Below are 21564 nucleotides of genomic sequence, written 5' to 3' on the forward strand. Positions count from 1 at the left end.
TCTCCCAATACTGCACTGCTGCCTCTCACCAAGCATTTCCTGCTGTGCATTGACTTGTCTTTTGGTGCATCAATGTTAATCAAACAATTATTGATTATCTCTCCAAATGATCCGACGTACTATGCCTTCCTGCCATCTTGTGTGATCAAAAATGTCTTTTAGAGAAAGCTGCACTTGATCTTATATGGTAAGAGCAGCTTATCCACAGTAAATGATTCTTTGCAATCTTCTTTTTATCTGTGTGCAATGATGCTACACCTTGAAAATGGTGATTGTGGTTACTTATTTGAATCCTGGGTAATTTGTGGATGGATCTGCCAGTAAATCGATATACATTTCAGAGAGCCATGGATCCTTACAAGACTACATGATTTCTTTGGACTACTTCCCTAAGGAAGTTGGGATGGTGATGTATACTGCTATTCTCTTTAGAGTTATTCACTTGTGTCTAACATGACATAATGTGATATCCTACATTACAGTAAAACCTTCTTCAATTCCTTCTGCCTCAATTTGGTCTGACATATCCACTATCCTTATCTTCCCCCCCAAGATTTTGACAGAAGGAGAACCTTAGGTGCCTAAGGTTCGCCATTCTGTCAAAGTCTTCAACACCAATGTCTATCAAAATGCTTTGCATCAACTTTTATTGCCTCTTTTGAATTCCTCCCAACAATCTTCTCTATTCCTTCTAACATGTCCAGTACATTCTCATTAAGTTTCCTTCCTGTGTGTTGCACTTTTCTGTTCTCTACACCGGCATCTCAAAGTCTTCAATTTCTGCTTATATTCTTACCTTCCTGACTATGTTTCCCAGCCATACAAAACTATACTCCATATGAAAGTTTTCACTACTATTTTATTTCTATCCTTAATGAAGTTCATTGCCATCAGCTCCTTTCTCTGTACAAAAACCTCTGCCTAATGCATTTATTTTACTGATATCTAAACTGCTTTGGCTATCATTGTCTAAAATACTTGACAAATGGGTTAGCTTTTTTACCTGTGTTAGCTTACCTCCAAAATTAATGTTCAAATTCGTTTTCATGGCTATCGAGAAAATTATCACCTTTGCTTTATTTACCTTCCCATCCCATACTTATCACACTGGCTATGTAATGTGTTCAATGGAGTTAGAATTTTAATCCTTCAGTTGGCTAGCTGAATAAAGGTTGATGATTTGCAAATCTAACCGATTTTATGAATTACCCACCGACTTTAATTCCTACATTCAACTGTTGCTATCCTTCTTTTACCATTTCCTCTGTATAATAGTTGACAAGCATGCGTGATCATGGACAGCAATGTACTTAACTCAATATCTAAAACTCTATTTCATACTATGACTCTCAATATACTGCTGCACTAAAATGGTCTGATACATGTATAGGTTCTGCATAAGTCACCTATGCCCACTCCTATATTCTGCATTAATTTATAAATTTACCTAATTTATTCTGTTGGATGCCTTTCCTAAAATGACAAAGCAGATAAATCTTGGTTGTATTTTCATATTTCTTTCAATCAGTTACCTCAATACTGCTTTAGTTTCATGAATACCACCTAATTATGAACACAAATCGATAATCTGCAAAGTAATCATTTTTCCTCTTTATCATTCTTTTATTGAGGATCATCTCAGCTCACAGTGGCAGTAAAAACCTATCGTCCTTGTACCTACTAGAAGTCATTACAATGAACTGATATAGTATAGTTAAAATAATTTGAAGTACTGATGAACATTTACTTGGTGGAGTAGTTTATTTCCTATTTTGCTCCACATTTGTAGCGTGTATTATTAATTAACATTATCCATCATTTTGGATTTGCACTCGAATTATAATAGAAAAAATTTTGAATTTTATCTATTAAAACATTTGATTCCAGTATCAAATGCCATACATATAACTTCTAAAAGTTGTTTATATTATTTACGAGGAAGGAAGATGATGTATGCCACATGGCAAATTTGAAATTCCCTCTTAAAACAGCTCTCGATGAACGCCGTGGGTGGCAGAAATGAGAAACTCACTAACTGCGAGACACGCTTGACAATCGATTGTCAACTTAGAGGAAGGTGCATCAAGTTTTGTTGCAGCTGACAGTTTCAGTGGCCAAAATACGAGTGTTGCCGTCATTGTGTATGAAATTATCTTTTAGTGTGAGAGAAATTAATTCTTTGTCGAATATTGAAGATTGACGATTAGTTAAGAGTGCGTTTGATTGTGATTACTTCCGTTAAAATTAATTTTCTGACGCCTTTGACTTCATTGAAGATTATTTTGCTTTGGATGATGGTTATCTCAGCGTTTCAGTCTTCAGTTCGGCGAATTTAGCGAATTATTTCCAAGAATTGCCTATACAAATTTTATATTAGTAACAATGAATAATCCCGGAAAAGACGGAATGGGCAGAGGAAGAGGTCGTGGTATGAGGCGCGAAAATCAGGCAGAAAGGCGAGATCATCGTCGTCCTGTCGATGCTGGCGAAAAACAACTTCAGGATGCGTCATCATCTAATGAATTCATGCAAAGAGGTGTGTAACACAAATTATTTGCTGCTAATAATACAAGTATGTTGTGGTGACATGTTGGCTTCTTTCAGGGTCTGGTGCTTCAGTACCACCATCTGTTGCGAATGCGGAACCTAAAAGCACAAGTGATCTTTCTAAGACATCAAAGTTGTCTGCCGATGCAAAAGAGTTCTATCCAAAGGGCTATCTTCCTCAACAAGATCATAATGCACAGGTGAATATCGTTTTTTTTTCAGTTTACACCCCACTTGGTACTTCTATATTTAGCCCATAGGAAAATATAAACTTGAAATCTTACGCTTTGAAATATAATTGTAGTTCAGTTTTTATCCACATTTTTATTCTTGAATCTAATTCATTATTTATAACTGTAAATACTTCCAAAGTGCCACATGGAGATATCTCGGAGTGAGAATTAACCAGTGCCTCGTGTACAACCCTGTGCGCGTTAATTACACAATGCATATTTATTCAATGCTTGAATTTTAAATTGAATCAAATGGCATTGGCCGGATATTACTTGTTGCCGTTGGATGTTCTACTTGGAAGAATTATATTTTCCTCGGCTGATTTTTTGGCCATTTTATGGTTGGATTTGTACATTTTTTTAAGCCCCTACTGTCGGTCCTACAAATCCTCGCATGAAAGTTGATAAAATGGCTGATTGAAAAAAATCCATAATATTCTGCGATTTTTTACAGAAAAGTAAGTTTGAATCTCTTATGTGAATATGAACTATTTGTGTAAAGATGTAGCAAACGCTTTATTAGTCCACAATGGTTTACTGATGCCAAGGAGAGGTTTCATTTTTAAGGGTGAACATTGATGCATTACTTGGGTAAAATTTTCAATCGAATTCTTTTGCCAAATTAAAATTCTTATGAGAATATTGCTATGCAGATATATGACTAAGCAATGCACAGTGCTTATATTAAATCGGCTGTGCTTTTACACTAGTTGGTGGAGTCAGAGGGCTTGTAACTGTCTGTCATTATTGCCTGTGAGTTTCACAGGCAATAATGTGAACCTTCTAACGACTTGTTGTTATCACAATCATTAATAAATAAAAAAAGCCAGCAATGGCATTGGACTTGGACTTGAGGACAATTTTCAGCAGCAGCTCTATAGCTCTTACCTCTTAATCTTATTGGCTGTGTTTCTGCTACAGTGATTTATTGGTGCCACCCTTTGTATTGATTTTAAACTTCTCTTGTCTTGCTGTTGAATTTTCACTCAGAATGAATTTGTCTTTTGTACTACATGGAAATGGTGCAACTTCTTTGGCACTCAGGTTGTATTCATTCCTTATATTTGTGTGAGAAGTGAGTTCTGGGCTTGGTCTTCTATGGAATGCAGGCAGTGAGGGACAAATGGCTTCAAAGTATCATCAAACTAACTCGATGTGAGAATGGGTGAGCCCATGCATATTTATGGGTTTAATTCGTTTGCATAATATCTTATGGTTGTCCTTTATATCCAAGTTTGAAGCTGGTATAATGTCACTTCCAAAGTGTTAAACTTGAAAATATTGGTGTTTCTTGCCGTCTGTCATATCTTGAGGGTATTCAGAAGCATTCTTCATCAGGCCTTTTTCAACTCTTGCTATTGCCAGAAGGACCATTGTGGCACCAAAATGACCTTTGCCATTGCTGCACCAAATGATCCTATTTATGTTGCTACAATAATCTCTAAGGCTGTGTGACCATTTCTCAAGTATGTCATCCTGCATCTCAGATTGTTCCTTTGTTTTTCATTTGGAACTACAGAGGAGATAATCATGGACAAAATATTATTAAAAGGGTTTTCTTGATTTAGTCAATGGCAAATTAATTCTGATATTCTGATTGCAAATCCTATATTCCTCCATCAACCAACTAATATGGGACAGTTTCCATCACTCTTGGGCGATGAAAATGGAAAAATTTTGCTTTTAATAAATAAGAAATTTATCCTTTTGATCACTAGACGTACAAGAGATTTTAGCGTCCGCCATTACTTGAACAGTTAAGGTGAGCTTATCACTTTAGAACAGGCAGAGATTTTAAAAGAAACTATGGGTCTGCGGTTATTCAAATAAGTGTATAAGTGCCACCCTTATTTTCCTCCATCATCATAGCTTCACTTCACTGTGAAATCACTCCCCTTACGCAACCTTTCTCCTCCTTTTCCATTTCCCCCTTGTATGGCCAGTTGTGTATTTATTAGTGAGATGACGATTGAAAGCATCACTCAAAGGCCAAATTAAAGCATTAAAACTTGGGGTGGGGTTGATTTTGTTCTTTTTGTACTGTGTTGATATTAGAACTTTTAAAAAAAGTGGTTTTGTAAGAATTTCATCTCTATACAGCTATTATTACTTAGTATTTTAAAATGGTCATGCTTAGTAGGGAAAACATTGATTCGGCTTAAGTGCTCTTTATTCAATAATATTTTGGGTTTTATAGGAAACATCTCTGTTGTGACCATTTCCTCTTTCAATGAGTGTACATGAAACTTAAGAAATGGCATAGTGATACATTTGTTGCATATTATTACTAGACATAGTATATCAGTCAAGGTAGTTTTTTTATCGACCCATGGTACTAAGCATTGCTAAACTTGTAACATGACCTTAATTTAAAAAAAAACTACAGATTGCCTCTTCTAACATGACCCTAAATTTTGTTACACCCTGGATTGCAATAGACTACTCTTTTGCCCTACTTACTTCCTGCCTCCATTCATTCCATCCATCATGTCTGATCTTTTCCTCATACCTTGCCTACGCAAAATTTTCCAGTCCATCTCTATGCACAGAATCCCTTTTTCTCAATATATATTCCTTTTATAATTCCTCTTAGCTTCCTTCTCTTTTCCCTTCACAAACCAAGAGCTTAATTTGTTTGTCTTTTCATCCGTTTTTCTCCACATCAAAATTCTCCACTTTACAACTGCACTTTTGCCTCAATGACTAATTTTGAATTATGCAAAATTAGGTGCCAAAGTAAGTTGTCATAATCTTGTCTTTACTTAATGTCCTTGCCCTAAATTCCCTCTTATATGTAAAAACTTATTTGTACAGTGCATTTCTTGTTTTCCTTACTACTTGACCCATTTTCATTAAAAACACTGCCTGCGAATTGAAGTGTTTTGATTTAAACTCTCTAGCTATAAAAAAAATTGATGATGTAATGAAGAAATATAGCCTGGTGATAAATTAAATCTTCCTTGTAAAGCCCGGAAGGGATTTGTGAGGAAGGCAGTGGGAGACCACCTCAGCTATATTTCCCATGATTTCATAATGGACCTATGAATAAGAGATGTCTATTTTGATGAAATTTTATTTCCTATGACCGATCCCACTTCATATGTGAGAGTCAGGGTCCAGAGGAATAATTATTTTGGTACAGCTATCGTTCATTAAACCATAAGTAGATTATGATGAGGAATGAAATTGAATCAGGTCAGGAATAGTGAACTGTCATTTCTGAAGAGTGATTATTCCAGGGGTCAAAGCTGAAGTGTGTGTTTGTAAATGGTTTGCAAATTTTTAAATTATGATATAGGCTAGATATAACTGTTGAAATGAAATGAAATAATTTACCTTGTAATTCCACACACTTTATTTAAAAAAACGACCCAGGTTTCGACTTTGAACATGATCATCAGGTGGTCCTCATAGAAGCAAACTTTGTACATATACCTTCTGATCAAAGGAGGGGGGGGTTGGTCAGAGAGGGAGGTTGGAGGGGTAAAAAGGTCACAATGTAGCTGGGAAGAAAAGAGATTTACATCTTTTTGACTCGGTAGAGTGGTAGGTCTAGGAGTGGGAGGGATACAAAATTTTGTTAACAAGTTCATCTTTGCAACGGACACATTTCAAAATTTCTAACTGCTCCAAAGCATCAAGCCTTTAACCTTTATCTTCGAAATGAATAAGTTTTGTCACAAAGTCACGTCTGTGGTCAATTTCAATGAGGTGCTTTCCACTCCAAAAAAATTTAATTCTCTTTTCTTCCCAGCTACATTGTAACCTTTTTACCCCTCCAACCTCCCTCTCTGACCAACCTCCCCTCCTTTTATCGGAAGGTATATATTCCAAGTTTGCCTCTAGGAGGATCACCTATCAAAACCTTTCCATAAAGTTATGCCTGAGAGAATAAATGTTTTAGATAAAACTACTTATTTCAGATACTCAAGTTAATGATCATCTAGGGTTTACTGAATGCAAGTTTCATTTTAATATATTTTGTGCTGGAAGTACGTGCTTCATTAAGATAACTGCTCTATAAAATTTCAAGCTTATTTTCTTGCCTTTCCTTTGACCTCTTTCTTTATTTTTCTACTCTTAGCTACTCTAAAGTTGCAGGGCATTCAAATACCTACTTGGGCCATCATACTTTCTGCAGTGCAATGAAAAGCATTTGCTAAATAACCTTTAACAAAAAAATTGTTGGCCTAATTATTCTATTTTTTAAGGTAAATAAGGCTGAAGTATGTAAGGTTTTATGGATTTAAAAACACTTCATCCATCATAACTTTTTGTATTTAAAATTTTAATTAATTTATCTTTACAAAAATGTACAAAGCAGTATGTTCGTAATGATATTCATTGTTTTGATGATTGGCATATTGTGGAACCGGACTCCAAGAGGATTTATGTTTTTGGGAAGAAAAAAATGTTTATTGCTTTCACAAATCAGGGCTAAATTAGATATATTTATTTATGATACAGGTATGTTAGTCATAAGACTTTCATTTTCTCTTTTTTATTCATAAAAAATGCATAGTGGTTCATCGGCTGCTCTAATAGTCAGGAGATCATTTTAACTGGAATGGGGAAAGTAATCAGTAACGGTGTAGCATAATTGAGTAAAAGTAGCATTTTCTGTATCAAAACTTGAAATTTGAAATAATTGGTACAAAAACGCTTGTGCTTCCAAGGTTACAAGGAAGGATGTGTTTCTTTTTCACATTAAATTTACAGTTATCTATTAAATAGGCATTATTTCTCAGAAGAAAACTGTTGTATTAAGTACAGCACTATGATTGTTGTGGGAAATAGCATAATTTACTAGCACTTGTCACATACTTACCATCCTAAGAAGCTATTTATACACATATTATGTTAACTTTATGCTGTTAAATGTATGTTCACGCTATCATAATTCAGAAATCCTCCTAATCTATTATGTGAATTGGAAGTATTCATGGACTCATTTTTTGGAGTGTTTTAATGGACTCTTAGTGCATATCATATTTGGAGCTTAACAATTTGCCTTCTAAATTAGAACTTTGCTATAGAAGCTCCAATGTCTTCTCTGACAGATTTTGTGGTCTTGTTGCAAAACACTGCTTAGCAAATTGTTGTTGGCAGAATCAAATTTGCTTTACATATTAAAAGAGGACTTTGATATTTTCCAAGAAACTGTAGGGGATGCTGCAGCAGTAACTTATTAAGGGAGTCATCCGCTAATATGCATTTCAACGCAACAATATCAGGTCAAGGGGAAAGATTTTTACACTCTGACATTGTTGCATTGAGGACATTGGTATAGATGATGTAGAGTACACGCTCTAGCATTAAGTATGGTCTCTGTGATATTCAGTTGCTCAAATGTACCAAGCTAAAAAATGAATATGGAAATAAAATGTAAATGTTTACATTTTTATGTCAAATTATGAAACTTCTTTACTCAACATTGTGTGGTTGGTTGGAAAACTATGGTTTTCAAAGGGTTACCATTTGTGTTTGTAAAGTTGTTCTTTTAAAGAGTGAGGAAATATTTCCTACAAAAATTCCTTGCATATGATTATCTGATTGTGGCATATCTCAAACATTGCTCCAACAATTACCCAAAATTAAAGACTAAATTTGAAGTTGCAAATTATGTCATACTAATGGATGGGGTTAATTCATTTTGCTAAAATAAGACCTAACCTTCCAAGGTCAAGACTCATGACCTGATTGTTATTCCAAATTGTTTCCTTATTCAATGAATCGTACGTATTTCAAGTTTTTTTCCCTGGTGTGGTTTGAAATCTCTCAAATCTTGATTTATGTTATTTATTTATTTGGGATACATTGCTGTTAGGCGATAAGCCGGGTGGCAATGACATGATAAACAAACAGTAGTCATTCTTAAAACATATCATAGTGTCATTAAATAGTCATATAGTAGACTTACAAAATAAAAAAAATGAGTTATCTTCAAGAACATGAAAAAAATGCCTCTGGTGTCAAGCATTGCTCACTCCTGTTCACCATTTCAGAGAGGTGGGGAGGAAAACTCAGAGGTCAAGTGTCGCATAGGAGAGCTGATTGCCAGTTTGACGAGGGACCCTGGGGAATTTGACCGTGCCCTCACACCCCTACGTGAGAAATTTGTGCTGTGGCTTCAGGATCCTGGTGCTGTGCACACAATGGTCGATGATATTGTTGAACAGGTAATGTCTCCAGTTTCAGTTAAACTAATTGCCTGTCACACCAGTTGCTTGCATCTTTGAGGTGTGTAACAGTCATCTAATTATGTGTGAGTGATAGCCAAGGGAGTCCACTATGGATACCATTAAAAAAAACTTTGACAGCTTCTTTTTGGGAATATTTTTTTGGAAAAAGCTAAATTATACATGTTATAAAATTCTCCACCTGTAAATGAAGTGGGGGAATGCAATTAAGATCTGTGATCTCAGAATGGAATGGGGTTTATCACAAAGTATTCAGTCATTTAATGTTTAGGCATTCTCTTGTATTATTAATTAGCTCTGAGCTTCTGAGCGCTTGTCAAAATATGCGGTTTGGAATATTCTTGGACCTTCATTGCACTAGTTGGGAACAATTATGCAAGTCTTCCCGTTGACGGTTATGGGTCAAGGGTAAGTTACTACAGTTTTATCATCTTTATATAGGCCATTCTGGCTCATTGCTGGCCTCTTTGGCTAGCTGACCAAGGACACTCACATACAGTATGCGGTGGCTAGATATCTTCTCCGTAGAAAATTCCCTTTCCTGGGCTGAAGAGGCTAATGAACCTGAATGGTGGAGCTTTGAGTATATGCCATTATTCCTTTCATCACGGAAATCACCTTATAGATTACCAAAACCCCAAGGAAGCATGGCACTCCCAAAAAATGGAACTTTGTGATGACAGTATGACCATGACTAAGGGCTAAATACCACTCATTGTATATGTAGACAACTACTGAGTGTGACTGCTTTAGCATGAAATCTTAAGTGTTAAGCCTGGTAGTTCAGTGGGTGTCTAACTGAAAGAACCATAAGAGTATCAGTGGAGAAAAACAGTTAAGCCTATGTACCATCTATTTATATTCAGTATGTGTGTGTAGGTATGGCATGAAGTTTTAAGAGACTAGAGTAAAAGCCAAAGGGAAATAATATTAAGATAAGAAGTTTGAGATGGGATACATGATTGATAAAATGCAGTTGAGATGGAAAAATTCCTGAAAACTTTGATAAAGAAGATGGATACTTATGGAGCATATAGTGCAGAAAAGGGACAAGCAGCAAATCATGAGGGCATTGATGAGCATGAGGTGGCCTACATTAAGATGGTAAAAAAGGGAACAAGTTAGAGTCAACTTTAAGATTCGAGTTAGAATATTGCTAACCATTGTCCACTTAATGAGTGCAGTGTAAACCTGAGAAACATGCTGAGTTCATCAAATATATACAGCAGAAAGCCCTGAGCAGATGTCAGAAATGGTTTTGATTTATTCTAAAATATCATGGGAAAATTAACTGAGTGGATGTCGACTATAACCAGTGGCTTATGGTATGTAGTAAAGATGTCTTTTTCCCATTTGGTCAACATTCAAGCCCCTTGTAACATAAAAAGCAGTGAATTCAGAGACCAGAAAATTTGTTTGAAAAGAAGTCTCTGAAATGTTATTTTAAATGTGATATTATACCATCTAACTGATGCGTTTATAAAAAAAATATTGTCTCTGTATGAGGATGAAACTTCATTGTAATAAGAGTTGTAATATTTATATAAAAATGTACACATTCAATAAATTCTAGGGATGGCAGTGTTCTGTACTTAAGGGGACTCCAAATATCTTAATTATAGTGTCTTTTCGGAAATATTGTTTTTGAATTTTCAAATAAGTGATTCGGTACTGCCTTAAGGCATGACTGGTGTTCACCAGCCTTGAGGTTTTTGGCAATGACCCAGAGATGAAAAAAATCATTCAATCAAAGACAAATGCAAGAAACTTAGCTCTCGTTACTTTGGAAAGTGCTCTGTCAATTGGCATTTCAAAAGTAGGTGGTATCTAATTTTATTGATGTTCCTTCTTTTGGTCACCCAGAATACCTGGAAATATGTTGCATTCTTTTTTCATGTGTTTCCTTTTCAAAGGCCAGCTATCATATGGGAAAGAATGGGTGTTTGTGGCAATGGCGTGACATAAATTTTTATTAGATTTCCATTCACAAAATTTAGAAAAATTTTCTTTAAATGATATCTGCTTTCAAGTCATCGTCCAGAGTTAATAGTTATAAATTGTTGCATTACTTAGATATTTGTGGGTTTGGGTAAATGATTATCTTTTTTGTATTTGGGGTTGTTACGAACATTTTACGAGTCAGACAATAACAAAAACCGTTGAAGTCAGGATGTTTTAGTTGGGAAACGGTCTCAACATTTGTATTTTTATGGCTGGAAATCCAATGAGGAGGCAAGTGATGTTTTACAGTTATGGGAAAGATATTTGGTGAACTCAGTTGATGAAAAGAAATGGGAATTAACTCTTTAAGCATTTGTTTGAATTTCCTGTACTTCGACAAATTCCAAAGAAACTGCGGGAGATGCCACAACAGTAACTTTTAACGGAGTCATCATTTTAATGGAGTCATGTGACATTGTATGTACGGTATTTCGTCACAACATCTTGTTCCTTTAAAAGCCCCAAAAATTTCAAAAAAAAAAATTTCAGAGTTTAAGAGGACGCCTCGGTAGCTTAAGTGGCTAAAGCACTCGACCGGATATTGAGGGATCTGGGTTCGAATCCCAGTCAAGGCGAATGATTTTTACACTCTGAAATTGTTGCATTCCTGTACTTCATTCAGAAGTCTGTCATTTAATTTAATGGTTCTACAAAATTTCACTCTAATATAATATCAACAATTCAGACTTTGATAATGGTTGTTGGTCCCTTAGTTTATGAATTGATGCCTTGGCTATATTTGATCAATATGCTAATGAAGTTTAAAAGCAGTGCCAAAGGAAAGGAAGCAGCATAGAAGCAAGTGATGCCACTTAGCCTGCCCAATTGTGAGCATAATTGTCTGTGGATACTCAATTTCTTCAAAATGCCATCATTAAAATTTGGAGAATGGGCCAAAAGTATTGAAAAATTCAGGAAATTGTTGTGTTCATCAAAAATTCTCAATGAAGACAATTTTCCTTTCAGTCATGAGATCAAATTATGTTTGTCTTTTGGTATCACACATGCGGCCTGGAAATACTAGTTGAATCAACTTCATTGATTTCAATGGCAAGTGAAGTTGGAAAGGTTGAGTCACTGAGGTCTAACCTGATTTCAAATGCCTTTTTGTGAAAACATGTTCATCAGGGAGGTAGAGGATGGGAACCTGGGAAATAAGTGGTCATCCCATTGAAACTTGGTGTCACATGCAAGTCACACCCACATATTCTATTTTTCTTAAAAAATCTGAAAATGTGTTCATGCTTAATATTCAGCAAAAAGAAAATCAAGCTGTATTGAAAAATATCCCCTCGTGGATTGGGAATATTTCATTTGTTTGTCCTGTGGGACCTTTTTTCTATTTTCCCCTAAGAACCCTTCTAGCAACTGACATGACAACTCCGGGGTTAAAATTAATGAATTTTAGTATCAAAATAGTTGAAAATAGAGGAAAAAGTGATTAATCTCTTTAATTTTCATCTTGATATTGTAATATGGCACTCAGTTATACTTCTCAATGCATGTAATGCCCCTTGTGTTTTATGCCCACAATTGAGGGCAGAAATGAAATCAGTGAAGAAGTATAGAAGTTACCTTTAAAATTATTGAGAGATACTTTTTCATTCTTGATATAGATGTAAAATATATTTGCTCTGAAAAACCTAGGATCCATATTCTAATTTTTGGTAATGGTGAGAGGTAAGTCGGAGGGCTTTCTGGAAACTACATTAGAAGTAGCCCTTAAATGAATAGAAATCAGCTGGAACTTTTCATTGGCTAACACTTTGGGATGAGTCTAATGATGAAGATTTTCCCAAAATTCATGGAGAAACAATGCATATTGTTTTTCGTTCAGGATAGAAAATGTGATTTTCTTTATATATGTTGACTTGGACTTAATGTATTCCATACCATTTCCCCCTTCCAAGTGCTAATTTCATTTATCCATCCACCCAAAATCTGGAAATGAAATCCGCATTTAGTTGTTTGAATCCCATCCCAAAGGTATGCCGGTGTACTTTATACAATTTGAGGGCATATAATGGGATCATGCTACTCCTGGAAAGTGATTGTATAAAATATTTGTGCTTGTGCAAGGAGGGCTTAATTGGAGGAAAGGTACTCCTTTAGTACTAGGTAGTTCAGTAGCATAGGATGTGAATTGTTACATTTTGGGTGAGCATTACTGGAATCTCATTCTTTCAGTCTGTCGTTGAGACCAACTTCCGCTACAATGGTGCCCGCCTCTGCAGTTTCCTCTACAACCTGTCTGGCACCATTGCTACCTCTGTGTTTCGAAGTTACTTAATCAGCAGGTATGTGTTTGAGGGAGGGTCATCGCTTTTGCATTATTTAGTGGTGAGCAATATTTTTATTGACATATTCCTGAAGGAAAAACAGTGTATAGTGACATTAATGTAATGTTACTTCATCTCTTGTCTTTTCTTTGTAGTTGATGAAGCATGGGTCTGACACAAACTCACACTGTAAACCTTGCATTTAATATTCTTGTGTTAACCTTTATGTTCATATAATTTTCTCTATATGGTATTCAGCCATTGGTTTTTATCTACTACCAGTGGGGTGTATATCATATGAAGGTGTCTAGGTACTCAAATTTTTTTTTTGTTTAAAACCAGTAGGATATTAGAACAAATTGATGGTGCTATTTTGTAAACTCAAAGAGGATTAATTTTATGGTGGAATGCTAGAGGTCCTGGTGAATCTCAAAAAAAAGTTGTGCTGAGTAGAAGTTTAAAAGATATAGCCTGGCGATTTAGCCTAAAATGCATGCATTCTAATATTTTATCCCAAATTATTTGTGCAAAAAGTGCCCCTATTGGGAAAATTTTACATTTTATCTGTCTTTATTTTGCTTTGAATAGTCAAATTTCTAGTCTCATTTGGCATTATTAACTTGCAACTGTGTATTTTTAAGCTGTTTAATCTTGCAGCTGTGAAATTTTGGGAATAATAGGTAGATGCTGCTGTGTTTTGAATCCACAAGTTGAGCTAGAAATTGTGTAGGATGAAAGTTAGCATAGTTGTTGATTATTTTGATGCACTTAAATGATAAAGAGAATTAAGTGGACTGATCTGATAGTTTTTTATGAAGATTTTTAGCATAATTTATGTGCAGGTGAAAATTTGAGTGGAGAAGCTAGTTGGTTTTAGAGTACAAGGAACTGAGTGATTGGGAATATTGAAGGGGATTTTCCTTTCTCTTTCTGCAAAGGTGTACCAAGCTGTCATCTTCAAGGGACGACTCCCAGCGATCACGATCATATGGTGTGGCCATCTTTCTTGCTGAGCTGTTTATGCAGCTTGAGGATGGAGATGGGGGCAGTGCTGGGGGGGGTGGACGGGGTCGGAGGATCCAAGCGCTGGGGGAGCAGCTCTTCTCCCTCTTGGAGAAGCTCATCATTCAGGCGCTCACCGCCAATGCCTATGCACAAAACTCCAAGTCGCCGGCACCAGCAGCTGTGGCGGCGGAGAATGAGGGCGAAGGCCTCAAGTGTGTCTGCCAAGCACTCAAGGTGAGTTGACGGGGAGTGTGGAAGTATTACTGCTTATTTTAGCATCAATCTCAAACACAAAGTGCTTCCGTGTGTTGATAATCACAACTCCTGTACACTAATGGACACATCAAAACTTACATGCCTATTTATAATTGGTTAAAACCAGTTTTGCTGAGATTTGACTCTGGTGAGCTAAAATGCAACTTAATGATTGAATACTCACATTACAATTTAATGAATCTCTGGAATTCTCACAATGTGTGGGATTTATGTGTTCCCGTCACAGTTTTCTTGAACTTTGTGCTGGTAAAAAATAATGCATATGGCAGTTTATCCCATATTTTATTTGCTTGGTTTATTTTTTTGGCCGGAGCTCATAAAAAGTACATAGTGGTTTATTTTCCTGATGGGTATGTGCCTAGTGATGTGGAATTGGTCCCTCTGTACTCGGCAGCAACAATTGCACTTCAACAGCTATTCAGTGGGAGCATGCATGTAGCAAAGCAGAAAAGGGGACTGAAACCCCTCCCCTTATCATGCATTGGCTGTTATGTGCAAATCGTGTTGATTGACTGTGATTCAATTAATTAAATAGTAACACAGGTTGTGGTTTTGGTAATATCTTGAGCATTCCACAGGACAGCCCCTTGTGTCCTTAGAACAGGTTGACTCAGTCTTCTTATCATATGTAGGTAATATGGACTGGGTCAAATTGAAAGTTCATTTTCATCCAGGAACCTGGTTGTCAAGCAGTCAGGAAATGACATGTAATGAGCCCAGGTTATGTTCAATGATGCCCGTCTTTGGAATCTGACCATCCCTTGGCACCTGTCTAGTCATGCTAAAACCACTTGCACTTAAGAAAACTAATTTATATTGATAATCATATTCTCTCACATTTTAGCCATCCTTATTGACAGCTAATTTTAACAACTTGAAGGAATAATTGTAACAAGGGTCAAGTAGAGTTGAATTTTGATTAGGTGATGATCCATAATATGTATACAAACTAGAATTTGTGTGGATAACTTTTCTCTCCCAAGGAACTGCTCAAAATTGGAATCATCAATAGCTTCATATCAGTGTGGCTTGGTGACCGCTATGCTTTTCCTTTGTCTAAGTCAACAAAAGAAATCGCTGACAGTTTTTAGATGAAGGGAAAAGGAGGGGCCTTAGCTTTACCATGGAGAGTGGTTAAGGATTAGAAAAAGCTACAAAAAATAATTATTTTAACATTCAACTGCAGGAATGAAGCATTTTTTTTAAGCAATAGAATTTCCTAAAAAATGTTCAAATATATGTTGAATTTGACATGATTAGATATAACAGTAATGACTCTATTAAAAGAAGGTTTGGGTTTTGGATGAATTTTTTGTGCGGAATAAATAGCAAAAGTGTAATTTGCTCATAATATATGATGGTAACATAGCAATATGCTAATGCTTAATGGCATGCAATGTCTCAGGGAAAGGTTTGAAATAAACAGTATAGTCATGAGTCAGAAGACCAGATCATGGCTCAATGTTTCATTATAGACATATTTTGTTTGATCCATTTGAAAAAGTACATGAAGTCTGATATTATTGATTAAGGACTGCTCTTAGTTTTGAATTATGAGCTATTTTCAATTAAGTAGAAGTAGTAATGAGGTTTTACTGCAGTTGATGGAAACACTGCGGTCATGTTCTGATTGGGCCTCTGTTTTCCTGCAATATTTTCATTTAACTTGTAATTGTCCCAATTATGTAGCTAACACATGTCTGGGGCCCCACAACAAAGAAGTAGGCATGGATCACATGAGGTTGGCCGAGGGCATCTGGCAAAAGAGCTGTGTGATTGTGTCTGGGGCTTGTTGTGACTTGTGACTGTGTCAAGTAAAGCATTCTGTCATTTAAGTTCAATGAAGTCGCATTGTGGAATTGATTCGCATTGTTTGGCATGTGTGTAGCTTGCGGGCTGGCAGTTGGAGGAGATGAATCGATCACGCATGAACCGTCTGAGTAATGACCTTGCTCATGCGGCTGGTGGCCTGGCTGGGGAGCGTGGTGTGCGGCGCATAGCAACAGCCGTTGGTGACCTTCGGCGTGCTGGCTGGGGCCGACGTAATTTATCGTTCAGTGGAGATGCGACGACAATGCCCTCTCCCTCAGCACCACTCCAGTGCCGTGGTGTGGAGGGCAGTTCCCAGTGGCATGGTGGAGGTGGCAGAGGACGTGGATACTACAACTCAAATGTGGTGGGTGCCTATTGTTTTTTTTTCCTGTTCATGTTTCATCTTCGAGGAGCCTCACTCTTTTCCAAATATGTATTATTATTTCCTTGGTGTGACAGCCAAGAGGCATAGCTAGTAGTGGAATAGAAAACTTGGCATGCCAGTTCATTTCTTGAACGTCTTCTTTTTATGGCTAGGATGACCCAGTGTTCTATGGCCCAGATGGACAGATCCTCACTGCTGAAGAGAGTAACTTCCTCCAGGATAGTACAGCAGCCATTTATGATGATGAATCTGGGTGCGTATTTCAATGTTTACGTGGTAAATAGCCCCTTACTATACTTGGGGCAAAAGAGGTTCTTGGGAGTTATTCAGATCATGCATTCCAAATGTACCATTCCTTTGGGTGTCTTACCTATTGAAGGTAGGCTAAGGACAATCCTTAATGCCCATTTACTGTTACTTATCATGAGAACTTGTTTGCCAGGTATTCAAATGAGGGAAAATTAAAATCTGGGTAGCCATAAGGGTTTAACTACAAATTAAGGTACAGTTTTTTAAAAAGAACATGACAGTTCTGTAAAATCACAGGATTCCTATGTACATATTTGTGTAGCTACAAATCGTAGTAGATTATTTACTAAGTGGTATGCATCAACAAACTCTGTGGCAAGTGGCTGCATGAAGCGTGACTTTAGGGAGGGGGGAGTATGCTTGCAAGTGGGCATACTGGAGGGTTCGGAAGAGCACTCGGAAAGCACAGCTGCCAAATTACTTCCATTAAACTTACGGAAGGCATTTGGCCTCTGATATTCCCAGTTCACAACTATATTTGTGAATGTCCCCATTATGCCTTTGCATAAATACATATTCCATCCTATTTCTTTTCATTGTTGCAATTCTTTGGTTTTCCATTGTGCCTATGATTGGGGTATGGTAGCTGTGTATGTATGTCAGCATCATTGCATGAGATTTAAAACAATGTTGTGAATTTTCATTTGAGAGTTTCAGCATGCTCACCTTATATAGAGAAAAGTTGCACCTGGCTCTTGTCTTGTAATTAGGATTTTTAAAGATAGTTTGCAGGTAAAAAATCCTTCTATAGAATGCATTAATAGGACTTAACCTCCAGGGAAAGTTCTTGAATTGAAAGTAAAATATGGAGATAGCTACATATTGTTGAATGAAAGTTTTTATATAGTTCTGGATTTTGAATATCTTATCATTTACATAAAATATTATTTATTTTTCTCATTTCTCTTTTTTACGTAAACAACACATCATAATCAGTGCATTATGCTTTTGATAATTTATAATTTAAAAGAACTTTTATTTGCATAAGTAAGGATGCTACTCATTCATTAGGACTTGAAATAACCACACGTGTTGCATTGAGACTCACTGAAGAAGCCCTTTTTTTAATTGTCTTTAAGAGAGAGGGATGTTCTATAAATTTTAGTGTCTGTATAATATTTCTTCTGGCTTAATCTCACGTAGCTGTGAAGTAATTATTTTTAGTTATTAATTATTCAGTAACATTTGCTATTTATAGTATACAACACATTTGAAACATGTGGGCACACCAAATTAGAGAAAAGAATGGAAAAGTTGGCAATGAAGGATTGCACTGTGTGTACACTGGTAGGAATGAGGGGGAAGGTGCACTCGCCAACTGCCTTTCCCCTCCCCATTGAACATGTTTCTAGACAAGGGGAATCCCTTTCACTGAAAAGCACTTGGCTCTTGAGCATAAAACCAACTAATTTTGCAATGCTTACGAAAAGTACAGTAGCAGTCCTGCTGCTGACACCTTCTCTGTAAGTAGTGCAATTGCAGTGTTCTTCAGTGTGGATCGTCTCTCTTGTGACAGGGATGGCGAGTGGGGGGATGGTTGGTCGGACGGCGGCATGGATGAAGAAATGGAAGCTGCATTTGAGCAGTTCCTGCAGCTGGGTCAGAAGTCAACCACGGCCTGATGAGCTGAGGGGAGGGGTGACGTCGCTGGTTGTGCCGGTGCTGCCCTCGCTGCCTAGCTCTTGTGGCCTGGCCCGATCGAGAGTGCACACCCACCATCACGTCTGATGCTGATGTGTCAGCTGTGAGTTGAGAGGGAAAATTTTGATGGTGATGTCCTCGTGGTCACCCCACAGTTGAATCACCGCAGCCCATCACCCAGACTCCTCTCGTCTATAATTTCTAGTTTAGAGTATGAGTTTGTGTTCAGTGATCTGATGTGCTTACAACTGCCACAAGGAGCCCAGTATGGAGCGACCTAGCATCCCATTGCGATGATGTTGCAGGATGTTTGTCTGTTTTCTTGTGCATATAGTGTCACTTGACTTCAGAGTTGAAGTGTGTTCAAAGGTGTTGCCAACTGGGTGAAAGTTGATTTCAGCTGATCCATCATGTGGGTTATTACTCCACATGTTTTGTGAAAAGTTAGACGATGCCTGAGAGTTTACCCCCTCCCCCCCCAACCCCGTAGCTCTAAAATGTTAACATCATTTTTGTGGATAATTTTTTTCAGGTCTTTTGTGCATGTCTTTGGTTTTTTTTAAGACTGTAATTGTAAAAACTTGTAAAAAAAACAGCTCATGGTGGAATGAATGTATTGGCTAATGTAGTTCAGTAATTCACCTAAAATGTTGTGTTCAATGCTAAAACAGATGAGGAATTGGTTATGGTGATTGAAGTATTGCTTCGTGTAATTGGAAAGTGAGTGTAATGGAAAGCATCTGTCCATAAGATTTAGTGGTTGCTTGATTCACCATTCAAATCGTTGTATAGTTGAGAATGATTTGCTCCAGTCATAGGACAATATAGTGTTTTTTTTCAGTTTGTGTGTCATATACATACTTCAAATTGGCAGTCATGTAAATTGGCTGTGATACGCAGTGTAAATATGTAGTTTTAAATCTTGTGATGTGTAACAGCGTCAATATTAGATTATATATACATATATATACCTACATACACAAATATACATAATGAATGGACACTCATTTGTGCTTGTGGAGGTAGGAGTGGTTCCATTCATGCGTGTGCATTGCGTGTGCGTGAAGGTTTGCGTGCGTGAGCACACATTAAGCAACACTTGTTGGTTTTTTTTTGTTATCCTGGGTTTTTCGTTGATGGGTATGGTCGTCAATTGCAGCATGCTGAAAAATTTCTGGTTGTCACCGCACCGCCCCCACCCGCCTGCCCTATACGGCTGGTTTGTTGGCTGGATAGTTAATGGGGGAGCAGGTTTTTTGCAGTTAGGGGGAAGGGGAGGGGGGTGCATCATTCATTCATTTTTCCATCAGTATTGATATTTTATGAGGACTGAAAAAATAGTTTTGTATCACTGTGTGTTGCACCATTTTGAAAATTCAAGCATACCCTGATCTCTTTCATTTTAGCATCTCTTAAATGCATTCCTGCAGTTTTATAAATTGCTTCTCAAGGAAAATACAAAAAGTGTCTCCGTGTAGGATAAATTGCCTTCATTTTCATTTACTTGGAAGTCTTTGCCTTTCGTTTATATGTCACTTATTTGCTCAAGTTGATGGCACCATTATAGGGAAGCCAAGTTCACAGACTTAGCCTGAGGCCCTTTGCCTGGTTAAATATCTCACCCTTACTAAGCTGATCACTTGGTCACGCCATGTTTTTTCATATTTTCCCCATTGTTTGTTATTGTATCTTTGTTTCACTCTCTTTCTCTCACACACACAAACACACACACAAGCATTATATTCAGGTGCTCAAGGTTACTACTTCACCAGAGTCGGAATTTTTGTACTAAAATAGCTTTTGTTTATAAGTCTTTCCAGTGCCATAATGAGCTTATTGTCTTGCAAGCTTCCAACTAGAGTCTGAAATCATTGTCTAAAGAGAGTTTATATTTTGCAAACTTGAAAAGATTTGCATATTTCTCACCCCCCGCCCCCCTCCTCGCTCCCCCTGCCTTTAATGATGGGAGACATTCGAATGTGTGTAAAACGTAACATAAAAAAAGATTGCTGGGGTGAGTTAAGTGATGCATTGTATGGTGATTACTCATGATGTGTAATGATCTTTGAAAAGGCAAGGGTGTTGTTGGAGCCCTTGTTTCTTGAATGTTCACTGTGGAGGTGAAGATGTGTGGTGGTTTTTTTTCCTACTGTCTTGGTTGTTGCAGCTGGAGAGTGCATGTGTAAGGGAATTGGGGTAAATATATGGTTGTGTGTTTTGTACGTTTTCATTCATTGTATTTCAATCTCAAGTTAATTGTGAATTTCATACTTGTGTTGTGGTGCACCTTTGTCGTCCCTTGAGCTTACAAGATTCCTGCAAACTTCAGAATTCCAGAAATCAGCTGGAGATGTAAAGTAGTCCAAAGAAACATAGAGATCATGGGGTTTTGATTCACTGTAAATGGTGGAATGAGTGAAGCTTGGGCTTTCCTGGTGAAATGTATTTACATTGAGTTTGTGGGTTTTTCAGCTGGTTGAATTGTTGCACACCTGCTTTTAAGGTTAACTCCACTTCACCCCAAAGGAGTTGTAAAAGTTAGCCTTCAAATCATATGTGATTACAAAGTGTAAAAACAATTATACCTAGTGGGATGCCTGATTACTCTTTGTTCAAATTTTTAAATATTTGAAATGCTGTTAGAGGACGATGAAAAAAGCCTTGGTTCCATGATAGCAAAATGTTCATTGCTTGAATTATTGAAGAAAGGTGTGCATATGTATGTATGAGGGTGATCTGAAAAGTTCTCGGCCTATTGATGAAAATGACAATTTTATGTTTTCAAAAAAGTTTTATTTTTCAACTTGATCACCTATAATATTGATACATTTCATCCAGTGGTGTTCCAGTGCCATTATCCCATTTTTGTAGTGTTC

The 21564-nt window shown here is 37.0% G+C and overlaps 1 protein-coding gene across 1 annotated transcript; it reads left to right on the top strand.

Moving 5' to 3' along the window:
- The first annotated feature begins 2072 nt into the window (after positions 1-2072).
- On the top strand, positions 2073-20918 carry Paip1 (Poly(A) binding protein interacting protein 1). The gene is made up of 8 exons (XM_071588774.1): positions 2073-2536; positions 2605-2747; positions 8786-8959; positions 13169-13278; positions 14199-14499; positions 16430-16717; positions 16891-16991; positions 18564-20918. Exons 1-8 carry the CDS (start codon positions 2383-2385, stop codon positions 18667-18669), a joined length of 1377 nt encoding a protein of 458 aa, XP_071444875.1. The 5' UTR covers positions 2073-2382; the 3' UTR covers positions 18670-20918.
- The last annotated feature ends 646 nt before the right edge of the window (positions 20919-21564 follow it).

This window comes from Hetaerina americana, unplaced genomic scaffold, assembly GCF_022747635.1.
Source record: "Hetaerina americana unplaced genomic scaffold, ioHetAmer1.1.p SCAF_3, whole genome shotgun sequence".
Lineage (NCBI taxonomy): Eukaryota > Metazoa > Arthropoda > Insecta > Odonata > Calopterygidae > Hetaerina > Hetaerina americana.

Bases quoted from the DNA above. Each gene is read 5' to 3' on its own strand.
- Paip1 (XM_071588774.1), top strand. From the start codon at position 2,383: ATGAATAATCCCGGAAAAGACGGAATGGGCAGAGGAAGAGGTCGTGGT. The intron at 2,537-2,604 runs GTGTGTAACACA...GGCTTCTTTCAG, and splicing joins TAATGAATTCATGCAAAGAG to GGTCTGGTGCTTCAGTACCA. The intron at 14,500-16,429 runs GTGAGTTGACGG...GCATGTGTGTAG, and splicing joins GTGTCTGCCAAGCACTCAAG to CTTGCGGGCTGGCAGTTGGA.